We start from the raw sequence: 19,435 nt of genomic DNA on the forward strand, positions 1-19,435 counted from the left end.
AAACCCCATTTCATTTCATTTCCCTCCCTTTCTCTCTCTCTGGTTTTAACTCGAATAATGATAATTAATAAAATAAACCGAAGCACATTCAAGACAGAATGTCTGACTTCTCAGTGTAGCACGTGACTAAAGTCGTTTGTCTGACCTAATTTCAGAGGGGGGATTTCTCAACTCGCGGCAGGTTAACTTCTACCAATATTATTTCTTGACCCTTTCTACTTGAAAATGCTGTGAAAACATGAAAAGTAAATAAACTTACTAGTCCAGGAAAAATCAAAACATTTGAAGAAGGACTGCATTGCACTTCTACGTTGGACTTTAAAAAACACGCAAGTACAAATTAGAGAGTTGGTTGACAGAATTTGCTTTGTTAAACGGTAAGCGTTTTTTGATTGCTTTTGGTTTGATAAAATAATTTGAGATTGTCGTAATAATGAAATTACATTTTGGGGGAGAGGGGGCGGGCTAATGAGTGAGGCGCTGCTGGCACTAATCAGACGTTCCCGGGTTCCATCCCCGTGTTAACTGAAAGCGTTCCATGAGAATTCTCCGCATGCCCCCCCCCCCCCTTGTCAGTGGTGTAGATAGAATTGCCTGACAAGGGACAATGTTTATATAGTCGTTCGGGTGGGGCAAAAACCAGGTTTCGTGTATGCGTTGGTGTTCCTATAAATAAAAAAAAGCTGACAGTTTGAATTCGATTATCCGGGCAAAATAATGAAATGAAATGAAATGGGGTTTAACGTCCTACTGTTTTGCCCGGACAGCGGTACTACGGCCTATCGAATTCCATCTGTCAAGGGGTCTTTTACGTACACGCCAATCTGTACACGGGAGCTCGGGTTTTCGTCCCATCCGAAGGACTAGACAGCTGTCCTTGTCAGTCCCTCCGTCCTGCATCACTGACAAGTGAGAACCACGCCGGAAAATCTGGAAAAATATCCCTCATAGCGCACTACATGACGCACATGCCCGTTTTTATTAGCACGGTTGATGGAGAAATTACGTAAGACGTTAAATCTATTTTATTTCACACTGCCCAGTGGCTACATATTACATTTTGAATATCTACTTAAAATGTCAGTCAACTAGTTTTGTGTCTGTTCTCAAGCGGAGCTAGTTTTGTAGAGTGTGCGTGAAATAGCTTTATTTAACGTCCGCTTCCATCGAAGTGATATCGCAGACAAGAATTTTGTAGAGAGACAGCGTAACTTTTGTATGTACATACGTAATCAACAACAAGAACAATTATCATTATCTAGGAATAGCGTTACCCAAGTCGATTTGAGCAGGGCTTGATTAAGGCTGTGGGTGGAGTGGGGGGGGGGGAGTCTGCATTATGCACTTTTATATAAAGTATATAATTTATAATTTATAATCTACCATACTGACATACAAATTGTTAAGATCACTTGTACAATTTGCCAGGAATTGGAATGTGGTTTCTAGCAGTCAGCGAGCCACGGTGGCTGAGTGGTTAAGACGCTGGCTCGCTAGCCTGGAGGTCGGGTGTTCGATTCCTGCATTGGCCGAGAAAGTTCATCCAGATTTTCCGGCGTGGTTTCCCCTTGTCAGTGGTGCAGAACGGGGGGGGGGGGGGGGCTGACAAGGACAGCTGTCTAGTGTATATATTGGAATGCACGTTAAAGATCCCCTGGCAGTTGAAATTCGATATAAGAGTAGGCCGTAGTGCCGCTGTCCGGGTAAAATTTCCCTCATAGCACACTGTATGTCGTATGCCCGTCTTCATTAGCCCAGTATAGGAGCAGAACAGTAGGACGTTAAACCCCACTATGTATGGCGTATGCCCGTCTCCATTAGCCCAGTATAGGAGCAGAACAGTAGGACGTTAAACCCCACTGTATGGCGTATGCCCGTCTTCATTAGCCCAGTATAGGAGCAGAACAGTAGGACATTAAACCCCACTGTATGGCGTATGCCCGTTTTCATTAGCCCAGTATAGGAGCAGAACAGTAGGACGTTAAACACCATTTCATTTCATTTCATTTAAGTTAATAAAGATCGTGTACGCTACTCCATCCGTTTATCCTTAGGGGAGACACATATTCAAATTATCTGCCCTTGATGATTGTGCTAATTTTATCGACCACTCTGGGGAGACCGAGGATGACATTAATCGTGCTATGGCGTATACTTACTCCTTATTCGATTTTCAACTGTCGTTTACAATTTGCCAAAGCTATGCTTCTTTGTATAATTTGCTCGGACAGCCTGTGCTCTTCTTTGAATTAAACTGTCAAGGTTTTTTTTACTGATGTGCAAGCCAACTTATACGAGAGTATTTCGCAATATCTCACAATCTGTTTTTTTTTTTTAATTTTTTTTTTTATAAGGACAAGATTATATTTTCACTTATTTGAAAATGTAACTTGTGAATAATTTGAGAGAAAACATTTTCTTTAGAAAATACAGTTATCCCCCTTACCTAAAAAAAACTATCTTTTGATTAAATCACACATGTCGTAAATGAGATGAAATGAAATGGGGTTTAACGTCCTACTGTTCCGCCCCGAACTTCGCTAATAAAGACTGGCTTACGCCATAAAGTGTGATATAAGGGAAAATTTGCCCGGGTAGCGGCACTATGGCTTACTCTTATATCGAATTCAAACTGCCAAGGGATCTTTTACGTGCACGCCAATGTGTACACGGGACCTCGGTTTTTCGTCCCATCCGAAAGACTAGACAGCTCTCCTTGCCAGGCCCTCCGTTATGCACCACTGAAAAGGGGAAACCACGTCGGAAAATTCCGATGGACTTTCTCGGCCAATGCAGGGATCGAACACGCGACCTCCAGGCTAGTGAGCCAGCATCTTACCCACTTGGGTTTCGATTCTCCGTTTCTACGTGACAAGGAGTAGGGTCGCCTGTCCTACTTCGTGGTTTTTCTCCGGGTCCTCCGGTTTGCTCGGGGGGGGGGGGGAGGTCTATAGTGGTTTAACGAGTGCGCGTTAGTTTATAAGGTCCGTCATTGGATCAAGTGGCGTAGTTTTGATTCCCGCGTGTACGTGACAAGGAATATGGTCGCCTGTCCAGCCTTGTGGGTTTTTTCCGGGCCTCCTGGTTTCCACCTACATATAAAGACCTTTACTCGTAAGCAGATTATTGATATAAAACTGTTCCCTACGTTATTCCCGAAATGACCAATGTTCTTGATTTAATTATTAAATTTACGACTGTTTAAATCCAAGCTGTATCCAAGCCATCCGAGGGTCTACAGAGTTGATTTTGTGTTTGTCATGTTAATAAAGGTCTAATTAATAATTTCTATAACATCTGAAGCCTAAACAAAGACCTTCAATAGGCAGATGTAGCTCTTGCATAATGTATGCATAATATGTGTTATTTTATCGTGTGTACCAAGAGCTGAACAAAAGATATGAAAACAAGTAGAACGTCATATTCATTAACTTGTAACCTTTTACTTAATTAGTTTCCCGGGCTGATAAAGCCTAGTGCACACGGGAGACATATTTTTGTTTTAAGTTTTGAAACAACGAGCAATTAAAGATACATTATGGGAGATTAGATAAAGAGCTGGTAGTTCTCACTATAATAGTTAAAAACTAGATAATGTAAAGGGTATTTGCTGAAAATTTCCGTCAAATTGATCCTCTCTGAACCGGGATTTTAGCGATTGAATATTGGGGCGAGCCTCGGTCATCATTACTAAAGTCGGTAGAATAAAAAAACATAGTCTGGTTATCCAATTTTTTGATTTAATTATGAATGGAAGTCGAATAGCCAATCAGAACCTAATCCAATAAACATCGCAGGCTAGGGATGCCATCGAGAGGTCTGGATAAGTTAATTAATGTCTAATTAATAGTTTATATAACATTGCAGTCCTAAAGAAAGACCTGCAATAGACAGATTTAGCTCTTGTATAATGTATGTTTAATATGCAACCAGTTGAACCGGAGTATGGAAGTCCAAACAGCTCTTTATACAGCGTTCTTAATTCTTAGTTCTTAACTCTCTCTCTCTCTCTCTCTCTCTCTCTCTGTGGCCGGGGTATTGGATTGCCTAATGGTTACCACATGCCCGCTGTATCATACGGTCTGTCATTGAGTCAACTGGCGTGGTTTCGATTCCCCGGTTTTACGTGACAAGAGGGTCGCCCGTCCAACGTCATGGGTTTTCTCCGGATCCTCCGGTTTCCTCCCACTGCTAAAGACTGCACTACACGCAAGCCAATTATTGAAATAAGGTTGAACCATGTGTTAGTCCCGAAATGACCCAGTTTGTGTCGAGTAGACGTTAAAAAAAACCCATCTCTCTCTCTCTCTCTCTCTCTTATTCTCTCTCCGTTTTTGCTATAATAATAGTACAAACATGACATAACAACGTTTATTAGCACATGACATCTTAATATAACATTGAGAGTATAAATAGCATATTTCATTCTTAATTTTCTTATACGAAACTATACATGCATTAAACACATTGTAAATAATTTTAAAATCGCTTTCAATGGGTGTTTTGTCTATACCTGTTCACAGATTGGAGAAGTTTCAATGAAACATGCAAACAAACAAACGCTGTCACATATTTTCTCTCACAGCAAAAAACGTGTATTTTACACGCCAGAAATGTTTTCGCGTTAGCTTTGTTCACACAGTCCGATCAACTGTTATTTTAAAGAGCGAGGTCGCGGTTTTATCACCTGGTATCTTTCAAACAGAACTCCGAATTGAAGAATTCGTTGGCGATGTCGTCGACTAAAGTTCGGCATTTTAACACTGAATATTTATTAGTTTGAATTTGTGTGGATTACCGGATAGCACAATGGCTGTTTCAGGTTGGTTGTTTTTATGTTTTCGGTGAATTAATTCATTTTTTTTTTATTCTCAAATTTAAATTGCCCTCTACTAGATAGATAGGCTGTATTCGTACTAAACTTAGATTGTCTGTCTACAGTTAACTCCGCTTGAAAACAGATAAACACGGCTATATCTATTTGTTACGGCCAGGTCAATTTTTGTCAAGGTCCCCGGTCCCCTACATGTAAATAAGGTTAGGACACGTGATTGTAGGTTAGGGTTACACTGTAAAACTTTTTCCGTAAAATTTACGGACAAATGGCTGGCAGCTAGGTTGCCAACCAATGTACGTAAAAATTACGACACACCGTAAATAAATTTTTACGAACATGTCGTAAAAATTACGACCAAAGATTGGCAACCTAGCTGCCAGCCATTTGTGCGTAAATTTTACGGAAAATATTTTACAGCTGTAAAAAAACTATGGTATGATAAGCATCAAAAAAGACATTATTTAAGATTTAAAATAGAATTTAATTATTCAAAACAAAATAAGATACAAAATCTCAAATATGCAATTACATGATGATAGTTTAAAATATAATAAAAGATGACAAAATCCATATAAACTGAAAATTTGAGATTTGTCAGAAAGTAAAGCTAACAACTGGTTGTTTTTTTTAACCTATCAACCACAAATCCATATTTTTTAACACAGTGGATCAAGAACAAATTTTCTATGACAATATTGAGAATGTGTGGAGATTGGACAAATTCTTTGGTTTTCAAGCAGTTTGGTAACATATTTAAAGACAAGGCTCCATGCACAATTCTTCATTAATAATAAGATACATTTATACATGGAATAATTTGTACATGGAATAATAAGACTTGAAAAAAAAAAAAAAAAATCTGTTGCCCCCATTAACAAGGGAAATAACTCCCCAAAATATTTATCAACTTGTCTCAAGGCAGGCAAACAAAAATACCCAGTAAATAACAAATATGTGAAAATTTCCAGGAATGTGCCATATAATGGGTAGCAACAAAATAGTATTATCTATTATAATACTTGTACATGTAAAATATTTACATTATAATATTTAAATGAACTTTTTAATTTCTAACAATAACATTCTGAATCTGTTCTAGAAATATAGTCAGTGTGTTACAATAGTGTTGTAATATTCACCTCAAATCTATCTAGCAAAATTTAACATATTAACAACATGAAAATAAAACTAAAACTATCAGTAAATTATAACTGTAAAACTTGATCTGATAATGAAATCATTCAAAATTTGGGAGATTAACAAATTTGAATTTTAAATTGACAATATAAAAACTAACAATTACACTCCAAAAGTATCAAAATTTTAAAACAACAGCATGAAAAAGATTTCCAATCATTCCAACTTGTTTTAATATTATTAGCTGAGCGTAATCTCTATTTTAAATTTTACACATCCTATCATGTTGCATATTAATATTAAGCATGTACATTCTTTAGTGAGAATAGCATAATTTGATTCAGTCTGGCTGATGGAACTTTACTACTGACAACATATAAAGATGGGTTCCAAGGAAAGTATTATCAGATGCTTATTTCAATAAAAGTATGGCAATTTAGGTATATATGAAAAGTAGAAACCTCCAATCTTACTAGAAAAATACTGAATTCCCTCAAAAGTACCAACGGAGCGCATCTGGGGCAAAAATGTAAGGGTTTCCCTAACAAGCAACCCGATGATTAGGGATTAGGTTGCACACTAAGATTGTCTGATCTCTCAGCGTTAGTGGGGGCTTGATGTATATGTTGATAAACTTGATGGTGAGCTTAAACGTAAAACTGTTTCTGATGTAAAAACACAGAAAAGGTCATGGCAGTGGATATTCCACGAATTTAATTAGGCTTTGACATTTATGATAAATGGACAGTGATTGAAGACAACTTCGTCTTGTGTATACAATGAATTCTCCTTCAGCTTCGCACCCATCCCATTGCTAGGCATCGTGTCAGCCAAGTCATGTGACACAAACATGACTTTTTTTAATAGATTTTCTATAGCAGGAGTATTCCCTCGGGAAAAAAAGTTTTGAGAAGGATAAATAAACCCAATATCCCTCAAAATTACTCCATCCACTCAAAGTTAGACAGTTCATTTATCAATTTTAACACTTTCTGGCATACTTGTGTCTTTCTTCTTTTTTTGGATTTCTGACCATTATCGGGATTAATACCAAAAATGCACCTACAAAACAAATATTGTTATTAATATAAAATTTCAGAAAACAGTCCACAAACAAATAATGAGGGCTGATGCTGACATGCAGTTATTTTGCGCAACAGATTGGTGTTGTGGGCCACTGCCAAAGGTTTGAATGAGAATATGCACACATCACTGTCATTAAAACCATGGTAGTCACTCTCAAAACCAAAGTGTTGCTCAATGTATAATTGGTTACTATTTTTATTGTACAAGCAGATTATAATGGGATTCACCTTTTGCTAATACCACAAGGTCCAATCAGGGAGAGAGAAATGGGGTTTAACATCCACATAACACAAACTAGGTCATCTCTGGACTTGCATATGGTACAATTTTATTTCAATAATTTGCTTGAGAGTATGTAGTTCTTTACAATGGGAGGAAGGCCTGGAGAAAACGCACAAGGTTAGACAGGCAACCCTACTCCTCGTCAAATACAAGTCTTGGATGACAGACCTTATGATCTAAAGCACACAGGTCATATCATTCAGCCAATCAACCCCTCAAGGTCCAGGCAGAGGACAGAAAGTGCTGACTTTTACTGACAATGCCCAATTCCCAACAGTTTTATTATCTTAAAATTTTTCTTTTACCTTTGAAAAAACTCCAGCAACCCAGAGAGAGACTCTGGGTACTCAATGTTAATGATATAGAATGATGCAAAGTACGACGAAAAGGCACTCAAAAATGATGATGTTTTAAGAATAATTATACCATCAACCACTAAATAAAATATGTCACTATCCGCAATAGTTGTGCCTAAAATAAAACATAAAAAATATCTTATTATACAGTCAATAAATTCTTAATGATTTTCAGTTACAAATGTTAGCCCTTCATTGGGGATCACGTGGCTAAGTGGGTAAGACGCTGGCTCGCTAGCCTGGAGGTTGGGTGTTCGATCCCTGCATTGGCCGAGAAAGTTCATCCAGATTTTCCGGCGTGGTTCCCCCTTGTCAATGATGCAGGACGGAGGGCCTGACAAGGACAGCTGTCTAGTCGTACGGATGGGAGGAAAAAGCGAGGTCCCGTGTACACATTGGCGTGCACATAAAAGATCCCTTGACAGTTGGAATTCGATATAAGAGTAGGCCGTAGTGCCGCTGTCCGGGCAATATTATCCTCATAGCACACTGTATGGCGTATGCCCGTCTTCATTAGCCAAGTTCGGAGCAGAACAGTAGGATGCTAAACCCCATTTCATTTCATTTCCTTCATACATTTATTTATATCAAGGCAGACTTAAAGGGGAACAACTCCCAGTATCTGTAGCTGTTTCCACATAATGCAATAAAAACATATCATGGGTAGCTCAATGTGAACATATGGTCAACGTGTCCCAGTCTCCCCTAGATCTTTTACGGATGAATGGAAATTTTCAAATCCTTGATTAAGGTATGATGCAGCTACCAACACAATGTTTTGTTACAAATTTTGTTACATTGTTGTAGTGTACTTAAAAAGCTTTCAAAAAATGGCCTCTGAAAAGCAGACAAGTATTTTGTAAATTGTAACATCGTAATTTTTTGTATTTATTTTGAAAGTAAAAATGTAATAAAAATTATTGGAAAAAAAATTAATACATATTTTTTTTTTTCTCTGGCCGAAAAAATATATATGGTTAATAAATTCAAATGAAAAATTGATGAAAAAAAAAATAGGACCCAGTGTGAGCACTGTCAAGGCTCCAACACAATATTATGCCATGATGTCCAGTTACTATGTCAAAAATCTGTTACATTTTGAAGACGTCAAGAATCAATCTGTATCAAACCAAGATGTATGCCTACTACTATATAAACATTACTTACCTAAAACTGCAATTTTTGGTTCATGCATATCTTTAACTTTATTTTGAACCTCTTGTTTTGTTCTAGTTTCCTGAAATAATAAATAAAGGCCACAACTTCAACCAAGCATTATTACCATGGCATGTGCATGTAAAATTTCAGATCAAAAGTCTGGCAAATAACATAGAATTAGCAAATATAGTTTACAGATTAATAAATTGGACAAGAGATATTTGGTAAGCCCTTTATAGAGAGCTTACAGGGTTGTTTTACTGCCTTTGAACTGAGATTTTATGAGCAATATCACAACAGTTCCGTTCACATAGATTAAAGTTCTTTAACTTTATTTGCAGGAAATAAAATATCTAATTTTGTTTATCTTCATTTCTAAGATATCAATAAATGAAATGGGGTATAACGTCCTATACTGGGCTAATGAAGACGGGCATATGCCATGGTGCTATGAGGGAAATTTTGCGCGGACAGCAGCACTACGGCCTACTCTTATATCGAATTCCAACTGTCAAGGGATCTTTTACGTACATGCCAATGTTTACATGGACAGGACCTCATTTTTTTGTCCCATCCGAATGACTAGACAGCTGTCCTTGTCAGGCCCTCTGTCCTGCATCACTGACAAGGGGGGACCACACCAAAAAAGTAATCAATAAGTACTCACATCAAAATATACAAACAAATCTTCTTCTTTTTCTTTAAAATATTTCAACAATAAAATCGTTAATTGTCTTAGGGTAGCTGGAATATCATCTAAATAGTCAGTCTTGCTCTCTTTAAAAAAAGATAGTATACGACTTGCTCTTCCATTTACTTTATTTGTCATGGTATTTAATAGGTCAATATCGGTGAGGTGTCTAAAATGGTTGATTATTCCCTGCAGCTGAAAAAGGAATGGCCACCTTTCCAAAAGGTCACTAATAGGAGCACTCTCATTTATTTCCTTTCGCTGCAAAGCAAATGTAAAAGATAATTTGGGTTCTACGTCATTCCAGTTGACAACGTCATGATGTTCCCTAAAGATATCCACCATTTCATTTCTACACTGTTCTAAGGCATCAATGTTTTCAATAACTGGACTCCAACTTATGCATCCGTACGAGTCTTTTTTCTTTAAAGTTGATGAAACTTCTGTATCTTTCTCTGTAGTTGTATCGCTATTTGTACCAGTATCAGTTTTACGTTTTTGTTTAGCAAAAGGCGAGCTACCCCTGTTGAGATTATCATTACGTATTATTAATTTACTAGAAAAACTTTCAAATCCAAGTCCCACAATCTGATTGTCTATTTTATCCTGTAGAATACTGTACCTTGATGTGATACGATGGGCTAGGGTACGAAACTGGCTGCACGTTATATGTCGACTTGTTTTTCTGAATTCATCCACAAGTATCCTAACCATTTTCCTTTTTTTTTCTGCACTAAGTGGTTTATTTGCATTTAGGGGGACCAAAATGTCACTAGGTAGTTTCCCAAACGGAATTTCAATTTGCTGTGCCCAACCGGGATTTTTATTAACTGAAACACAATCACTAGCATTTTGATGCGTGATAACAATGTCAGTACCGGAACTTGAGGAAGAAGGCCTAGGACTTGGATTTATGAAAACACTGTCACTGCTGCTTGAAGAGGATGTCCTTGTAAAAGATGTGCAAGAATCAAAAACTTCATCACCATTTCGGCTTAATGCTTGAAATTGTGCTGAAAAAGAATAAAAAATACAACAATTAGCCTAATGAGTAATGTATGTATACACACAGTGTAGGCCCTATGTCGTATAGTATGTCGTAAAGTTGAATGATGGGAATTATTTTTATTAAGTCTTTAGAAGTGAATGATGGGCAATATTTTAAACTTTAAAGTTTTTTTTAAAATCTATACTCTGTGATTTGTATATTATTGGGAGCCACAGTGGCTAACTGAGAAAGACGCTGGCTCACTAGCCTGGCGGTTGTGGGTTTGCTCCAGGCATTCACCTGAGAAAGTTCATTGGGATTTTCCAGCATGGTTTTCCCTATGTCAGTAGATGGAGGGCTTGACAAGGACAGTTGTCTGGTTGTTTGGATGGGATGCAAAACGAGGGGGGGGGGTCAATGCCCGCCTGAAAAAAACGGCTATTTGCCGCAAGTCACATTGGCCCGCTGATTACTAAACATGTACATGTTCCTGTGACGCTCAGGGAGAAAAATTTGCCCACACCGTAAGTGATCAACTTGGCAATTTGATATCATTTTTCTTGGGGGGTTAGATGGCTGAATAGTTAGCACGTGCGAGCTGTATCATTTGGCCTGTCATTGAGTCAAAAAACCGGTTGTATGTGACAAGGAGTCTGGTTGCTTGTCCAGCCTCTTTATGATTTTCTCCGGGTCCTTCGCCTTCGGTTTCCTCCCACTGCTAAAGACCCCTATTAAGCGAATTATTGAAATAAAATTAAACCATATGTTAGTCCAGAAATGACCTAGTCTGTGTCAAGTAGACATTAAACCCCATTTCTCTTTTTAATCTTTGTTGCAAAGTATTCTATGGTCACCTGTGAACTAGAGCAAAAATGCGGAATAGACTTGATCACAGGCAGTACAGATAACAAACCTTAATCTCTCAACACTCTCTGACATCATTATATCTCAACGTTTTTAGCTACGTTCTCGTAGCTAAGGCAGTACCTACAGGTTTTTTTTTTGTAAACACTATTTTATTTCAAATTTATGAAAAGGGATCAGGGAAAAGGCTCGGACCTCGGTTAAATCTAGCTTACTCAATTCAAGGCTACTCTTGGCTTTATACTTCATGCAACGCATTACCAATATCAAATTATTTAACCAACTTATTGAACAACACTCTATCATTTTGGTACAATAATGACAATGACAACGGGTACTAGATTAAACCTGCTGTAATTAAGAAACACGAGTCGACATTTAACATGCAGCCACTTCCGTACACTGTACTCCTGTAGCCTAATCGAGACTACAAACTGTTATTAATACTGTCAAGACCTAAAATGTCAGTTATTCTACATGCCACCCGTATAATGTCCTTTTTTTTTCAAAAAGATTTATGAAAAATACTCACATATAATATGCTTACTAGCACTGGCTGTTAGCCTTGGCAAAATTGAAAATAATTTTCTTCTCTGAATGAGAGATATTCCCTCAAAATCTGTTTCTTTTATGTATATTAAGTCATCCACTGACTGCAAATCTAGTTCACAGAGTTTGCCTATAAATGTATCCAGTGTTGTTGTATCCAAAACCACTCCACTTAACTGGCTTTCATATAAAATTTTCTCTTTTATTTCATTAATAACATTAGACATCGTGTTTGATAGAGATGAAATTACAGTCATTCACTCTGTACATACAGACTGGAAAAGGGTCTAGTGTATCATTTAGTGAAATAAAATGTGTCTGTGAACTATTCTTGTCAGAAACGGAAAATACACCATACACTTGTTCTGAAATTCCCTGAAAAATATCAACAATTGCATAAGGTAACAATCTACATATAACAAAAGATTTGATTTTTCCAAACACGAGACCCTTTTCATTTTTGGAAACAATCAGAATCATACCCTGATTATATTCAGTACTTTTGAATATAACTTTAGTAGAAATTCTGATGTTTGAATTATCACACAAATCCAATTGTTTTACACAGTTGTTAATGCAATCATTAACCAAACTTTCATCGTATGGTACACTCCAGTCATCTATCAAACTGTCGGGAAACAAGTTTCCAACAGAATAATATGACTGAAGCAATTGATGCCTGGTAGAAAGTGTCATGGACAAGTTTTTATAATTTTTCATTTTTCTAGCACATTCTTTAAAGTAGCTGTGCTTGCTCTCAAATCTCATAGTCCATAAGCGAATTAGTGGTCCAAAGTGGATGATAAGTTGAGCATAGTGTAATAAATAATGGTGTTTTGGTTTCAAGTTATTCTCGGGAAAACAGGACTTTCGGTCTTGCAAATATTCGATTGCAGTTTCATTTAAAATGGCTATTTGTCTCTCTGTTATTTTTGGAGTACAAATAAGCTGAATTAATACTTTTAGTTTAATATATAGACACCAAACTTTGTTATTAGTATCGATGATATATGTTCCCATAATAAGGGGTAGTGTTCTAACTAAAACCCAATTTTGAACGGCGTGGCCAACTATTCTGTCTGCTGTGAGACTGAATGGAGCTGGTTTATCCAATGCGTCTGCACCAAGAAATTTGAAATTTGAAAGTTTTCTATTGAATTGATCAACAGTAAACCACTTGACCTCTTTTATTAGAAATTTTATTATGAGATGAAGGTCATATGAAACAACTCCCTCAAATAAATCATGTCCGATACATGGTGGTAAGCTGGTTACCACGTGGAAATTTGACAAGTTGTTGAATACTGAGTTGGATTTAATTCCCATATAATGACAAAGATCAGGATTTTGACTTAATATGCCGAGATGTTCTTCATAATTCTCAACAGTTCTTTTTTCACCCAGAATTGGTATCTCAGCCTTAAGAAAATCCTCTCTTGTTAAGCAACAAAACCTACAAAAGTATGCGCCAGAAAAACTCTCTATGAATCCCCCAATCATATGAGAGCCAAGATTATCTCCTACAATACAATGGAGGAAAGCTTTAACTACTCTATCATTTCCTAGATTTAACCCATTATTTTCAAGATCTTTCAATTCATCTACTATAAAACTAAAAATAAAATCCTTGCCAAACTGTTTTAAATGGCTTTCTTTTACAAGCATTACTAACTGCATATGATCTATGATAGACCTGTGGTGACTTGGGAAATTTGCAAGTGTGAAATAAACACCAATTAATTTATGTTTTTTCTTGGCAGAGCCCAAAGGATTGACCAGCTCAAATGCGTCTTGATATAATATCAATTGAAAACTTTCAGACTCTTTATTAATAAGATGGTTATTCCGAAATAAACCCCCATGTGTGACATCTGTATATGTTTTGTCATTTCCCTCAAAATTGATCTCCTTTCTGTTATCTAATTTTATTTTTTCAGGAAAATGCTTAAAAAGCATTTTCAAGCTTTCTTTGATCGAGACAATGTGCATCTTTTGGAGTTTATTATTGTTATCATATCCTAAAACAATTTCTCTTGGGGCAATGTAAGCAAAATTTGTCTTGAAAAAGGTCAATCGCTTTTTAATGGTTTTTAAGGGCCCTTTGTTGCACTCTGAAAAAACATCTGCAAACAAATCATTCTGTAAACGATCTTTCACCTCATCAGACAGATCCAAATTTTGTAATGTTTCAAATAACTTGTTTTTTACAATTAATTGATTCATGCCATGTAACTGCTGTATTTCAGTTATTATATTTTGTATGAGCGATGCTGGCATTAAATATTTACCTTGCAATTTTAGGTAAAAAAGGGCCAAGTTTTTTAAGTAATTCTCCTGTGTTTCATTATCAATTTCTAGATTATCTAAATGTAATTGGGCTTCCACATCACTCACACCACGATCATCAATGACCTCATGTGGCTGTTGACCAATATCTAGGCCTTGATCAAGGCCTACAGTTAAATTTGTGTCTTCACAATTTTCATTTGATTCAACAATGTAGCATGGGGCCAAGTTCTTCCAATGTTTTGATCGGTGACAACGTGATAAATGTGAAGAAAATGACGATTTTATTTTAAATATGCCCTGACATGCATTAAATGGACACTTAACATGTTCATTAACTGAAATGTGGCCTTTTAGATGAGAAATTAATTCCGGGTATGAATCAATGTTTTGTTCACATATTTGATTGAAACACCTAAACCTAACATCTGAAGAGTTAAAGACGTTTGGGTGTATTTGTTTACTATTATCATTATTAATATGGTTTCTTACAACATGCGATTTAAAGGCTGAATATGTATGAAAAGATCGTTTACAATCTAAATGGCAACACGAAAATTGAATATGTGGTACATTTGCATGGAACTTATAGTGATACACATATTGCTGAATAGATAAAGTCTTAAAAGAGCAATGCGCACAACCATACATTACTTCAAAATATGATTATATTCGCCACTGTGTTCGTTGCTGATGGATTCATCTTTGCCTATAAACTATAACGTTGACTCTTAAATTGAAGTAATGGCACCCAGATAGACTTACGACGTCAGCATAATTTAATCAATTTTCATGGAACTTATATTGATACACATACAGCTGAATAGATAAAGTCTTTAAAGAGCAATGCGGACAGCCATACAATACTTCAAAACATGATTATATTCGCCACTGTGTTCGATGCTGATGGATTCATCATAGTCGTTAACGTTGACTCTTTAAATTGAAGTAATGGCGCCTAGGAAGACCGATGACGTCAGGCTAATTTAATCACCCGTATGTCATATTTACAGAAGGAATTCTGTATTTCTCAAATATTTACAGACTTGGTTCTGTTATCAGGATAACAGAACTGTTCTGTAGGCGTTTTACAGAAACCGGTCTGTAAAAATTACAGAAAAGGCTTACAGTGTAGAGTAACCGTTGGGTCTAGATCCATAGTTAGGGTTTAGGTTTGGGATTAGCGCTAGCCCTGTTTACATCTCGTGACCTATGACGAAAAGTTGAGCTGGCCTTATCATTTAGCACTAACCACACTAAGCTAGTTGACCGACATTTTAAGTCTTAAATCAACGATTTTAGTCGAAAACACTAAGCATAAACTTGGAGAATTTTGAGAAGTATTTAATCTGCTTCCATTTAATGGGATTGAATGGGTTTATTTAGTCTTTGTGTGTATGACAGACGTGAAACGGAGTAGAACCGTCTTACAAAACAATATACTAAGTCTTGGATATGGCGGCCATTTAGGGATTCTAGAAGTATTACGTAGCTAGATCTCCGTGTGGAGAATGAGGGTATACTGACATCTACAAAAATAAAATGAAATGAAATGAAATGGGGTTTAACGTCCTACTGTTCTGCGAACTTTGCTATTGAAGACGGGCATACGCAATATTGTGTGCTATGAGGGAAATTTTGCCTGGGCAGCGGCACTACGGCCTACTCTTTCTTATCCCGAAGGTCTCGTGTTCAATCCCGGTGTTGTCGGCGATGAAGGACAGATTGCATGGCAAGGGACAACGTATAGCCGTTCGGCTGGGACGAAAAATCGAGGTCCCGTGTACACAATGGAGTGCACGTTAAAGAAACCATGGCGGTTAGAATTCGAAATAAAGAGTAGGCCGTACCAAATTTCCCCCATAACAGACTGTATGAAGTATACCTGTCTTCATTAGCTCAGTCGGAGCAGAAAAATTGGACATTAAACCTCGTTTCATTTCAAGTTAGTTATGTATCGCATTTCTTGTCTCTGCAGATTTATGTTTATTTAAAGATACATTAGTTAAGAGTTTAATAAAGAGTTGGTCATTCTTGCTATAATAATTCAAAAATAGATGATAAAAAAAGAAAATATTGAAAATTTCACTCAAGTTACTTTATTCTGAACCAAATTATCACTGTTTGTAGTTTTGACAAGATGTGTGCATATCGGTAACCAGTGCACTGGTATATTCGAGGCTTAGCCTCGCTTTCTCATTTTTAAATTAAATTTTTAAATGGCGAACCATTCTAATCTAGTTAAAATCTCGAGTATCCGATGTCATCGAGAGTGGATTATGGTCTGGATAAGTTAATTAATGTCTAATTGATTTATATAGCATTTCAGGCCTAAAGAAAGACCTGCAATAGGCAGATTTAGCTCTTGCATAATGTATGTTTAAACATAGAACTAGAATACTAACGGGAACGCCCACCGTGTGACGTCACTACCTTATGTGACGGCGGGCCTCTGACGCTGATATCGGGCACAGCTTACTTCCGGTTTCTGCTCGCACTAACAAAATGCCTGGCGCGAATTGGGTTTTGTTCGGATGTTCCGCCTGCAATAAAAGAAATCGGGGTTGATCATTCTATCGCTTACCCAAAAACAACATAGAGTGGAGAGAGAATCATTACGTATCATACAGTCTACCAGATCAGACCCGATAAATGACAAGACCTTGACAATATGTTCAAGACACGTTGAGCCGGATTATTTCGTTGAAAAAGTAAGTGAAAACTCAAATCAAAAGAAATTAATTATGTAGATTCTAGTTGGCAGTCCACCCTGACAACCTACAATGAAGTTAAGTTAAACCCATACTAGCTGAATGTCTGTATTTTCATGTTTGCCCGTTAGATTTTACCCTTTCTCTCATCAAAGTTGTATGCATATAGGTTTGTTTACATTAGTGCCGTAGCTAGGCCTAGTCTACTTGCAATTTGTTATGAAATTGACGAATACTACACCCGATGAGTGTGTGACAGCATGACGAGTCTCTCTCAACAATCTTCTTTTACTTTAATTTTATGAATTACTAATTATTATTTTTTTTTAAAGGTCAAAGTTTTAACTGAGCAGCTCCATAAAAATTAAAATTGTATATTTATTTATGACTGACCTTGACCTGTCAAATCCTTTTACTTTTAAATTCCGAAATAATCTTGTTCCCGGTATGAATAATCAACAAGCATGGAAAAAAAATTAATTATATCTGAACCTTTTGTTTTGTATGTAGGAACCTTTTTATTTTGATTTTATGAATATTTCAGATGTTTACAAAAATTCTGGGTCCACATATCGAAGATTAAAAGAAGGGTTAGGGAGACTATCAACCTTAATTCTTCTACAGAAAAGCGTAACAACAAAGAAATTGAATCCAAGGAAGTCACCGGTAACTTAAATTTCTGTTAACTTAATTATGAATATGAACATTCGATGTTTCCTTATAAAAGATCAGTATATGAACATTTAATTCATCAATATTAAACAGACATTATGCAAGAGCTAAATCTGTCAATTGCAGGTCTTTCTTTAGGCCTGGAATGTTATCTAAATTATTAATTAGACATTAATTAACTTATCCAGACCATAATCAACGCTCGATGGCATCGCTAGCCTGTGATATATACTGAATTAGAGCCCAGTCTGCTACTTCTGATTAAATCAAAAAATCGATAATCGAGACCATGGTTTTTTTTTATCGTACCGACTATAGTAATGCTGATCGAGGCTAGGCCCAAAATTTAATCATTAAATACTTGGTTCAGGGTGGATGAATTTGACTGAAATTTTCAGCAAATTCCCTTTACATTATCTATTTTTTAACTATTATAATGAGAACTGCTAGCTCTTTCTGTAATCTCCCATAATTTTATTTATAAATTCTTGTATGAATATCCGATTCTTCTTTATATTTACTTTTGTAATTTTTTCGATTTTATTCAGAAACCGAGAAAATTATGAATACATGTATCAGAATCCAATTCTTCTTGTTTTAATTGAATTTTATGAATTTGTCTATTTTATTCAGAGTCCAAGGAAAACCGAGGAAACTCAATGTTTACATATGAACGAAGTAACCTTTCAGATGTTGCAGAAATCATTTTTATGTCAAATGTCTGCTTTGTGGCTATGTCAGTCTTCAAGTGATTATATCTATCTGTTTAAAACTGAAGATAAAAGTGTAACATACCATTTAACCATTGACAAGGACTTGAATTGTGAAGTACAATATAATAATTTTTGTTTCCTGTTCAAATTAAAGTTACATCTATAGATTTACTTATAAGAACTGTTGAGAATATGAAGATATGTGGGGGCATAACATCAAAACATTTACAGTCTTATTCTCAATGTCAGCCTACAACTGTAAGATATATCAGACAGGTTGATATTTTCATGAACACAAATAAGTCAACATAGAAATTACGAAAGCTGTGTACTTGCTTCTGTATGTAATAGTTTTGTTGAGGACACTCAAAAAGAAATTTGTTTAAGTTGTCGACAGATTAACAGAGATTTACAGAGAAAGTAAATAGTAATAATAATAGTTTATTTCACATATATGGCTACATAGCACATTGCATATTCAGATTTTGATTGACAATATATAATTCAAAGAATCAATATTTACATACTTGTAAATGTAATTTACAATTCAAAAATAGCTTAGCAATAATATATAGTTGCCATATAAACGAGCAAACAGTGATAGAATATAATCATGTGGTATGAATTTGATTAAAATGTAGATTTCACTCCATTTTGATTTATTTCTTCCAACTGACTCGACTCCACATAGATTTGAGGTCAAATGAGAAGTTATAGAGTTAAACTGTGATCAGTGATGTCAGGTATTTTATTTACAGCACTTTGCTGCAAGCATTTCACACAATGAAAGTAACAAAAACACAGATTATACAGATAATTTCATACAACAAAATAGAAAGTGTATAATTAAACTAAACATTTCCTGGCTCTATTGGAATTAATATCAATATTGGAAGTATAAAAATATAAATGTGATTGAATCTAGGATTAAATCTAGAACTTAATCAGCAGTGTTCTACAGATTTTTTATTTCTTGTTATTACTGTATTGTAGTTAATAAGTAATGAAAAGAAAACAAGGCCCCAAGTTCACAAAGCATTCTCAGTCTTAAGTTAAGGTTTTACTCAAAATTGTTTGTCTTATTTTAACTCAAATATAGCACTTT

At 36.0% G+C, this 19,435-nt stretch overlaps 2 protein-coding genes and 1 long non-coding RNA gene across 9 annotated transcripts in view; 2 read left to right on the forward strand and 1 right to left on the reverse strand.

Annotated features, from left to right (window-relative positions):
* Positions 1 to 269: 269 nt before the first annotated feature.
* Positions 270 to 19,435, forward strand: part of LOC126824037 (carbohydrate sulfotransferase 11) — a 50,617-nt gene continuing 31,451 nt past the window's right edge. For 2 of the 3 annotated variants that reach the window (XM_050553186.2, XM_050553183.2), the window contains exon 1: positions 270 to 377. Coding sequence is in view for 1 of the 3 variants with exons in the window: in XM_050553181.2 (XP_050409138.1) it covers positions 4,810 to 4,822 (13 nt within the window). In the remaining 2 variants the exon portion in view is untranslated. Of the gene's footprint in view, positions 378 to 4,604; positions 4,823 to 19,435 lie in introns of those variants that run through there. The other variant, XM_050553181.2, reaches the window with a different exon arrangement.
* LOC126824047 (uncharacterized) lies at positions 5,194 to 11,794 on the reverse strand. Of its 5 annotated transcripts, none has more exons than XM_050553204.2 (5): positions 11,748 to 11,794; positions 9,524 to 10,560; positions 8,866 to 8,935; positions 7,648 to 7,813; positions 5,194 to 7,036 (listed from the first exon to the last, which is right to left on the reverse strand). In XM_050553204.2, the coding sequence occupies exons 1-5, from the start codon at positions 11,782 to 11,784 to the stop codon at positions 6,916 to 6,918; spliced, it is 1,431 nt and encodes a 476-aa protein (XP_050409161.1). In that variant the 5' UTR covers positions 11,785 to 11,794; the 3' UTR covers positions 5,194 to 6,915. The 5 variants fall into 5 exon arrangements, with proteins under 5 accessions (XP_050409161.1, XP_050409160.1, XP_050409164.1 ...); XM_050553203.2 differs by having other exon boundaries at positions 11,615 to 11,792; XM_050553207.2 differs by having other exon boundaries at positions 11,661 to 11,787.
* LOC126824123 (uncharacterized) lies at positions 16,664 to 18,977 on the forward strand. Its single transcript, XR_007681476.2, has 3 exons — positions 16,664 to 16,945; positions 17,490 to 17,611; positions 18,251 to 18,977. It is a non-coding gene; the product is annotated as an uncharacterized LOC126824123 (long non-coding RNA).

Source organism: Patella vulgata, chromosome 6 (assembly GCF_932274485.2).
Source record: "Patella vulgata chromosome 6, xgPatVulg1.2, whole genome shotgun sequence".
In the NCBI taxonomy this organism is placed as follows: domain Eukaryota; kingdom Metazoa; phylum Mollusca; class Gastropoda; family Patellidae; genus Patella; species Patella vulgata.

Excerpts from the sequence above, each read along its gene's own strand:
- LOC126824047 (XM_050553203.2), bottom strand. The coding sequence starts at position 11,705 with ATGATAGAGTGTTGTTCAATAAGTTGGTTAAATAATTTGATATTGGTA. Across the intron at positions 7,814-8,865 it reads ACCAAAAATTGCAGTTTTAG|GCACAACTATTGCGGATAGT; the intron begins GTAAGTAATGTT and ends GTTTTATTTTAG. Across the intron at positions 7,037-7,647 it reads TTGCTGGAGTTTTTTCAAAG|GTGCATTTTTGGTATTAATC; the intron begins GTAAAAGAAAAA and ends TTTGTTTTGTAG.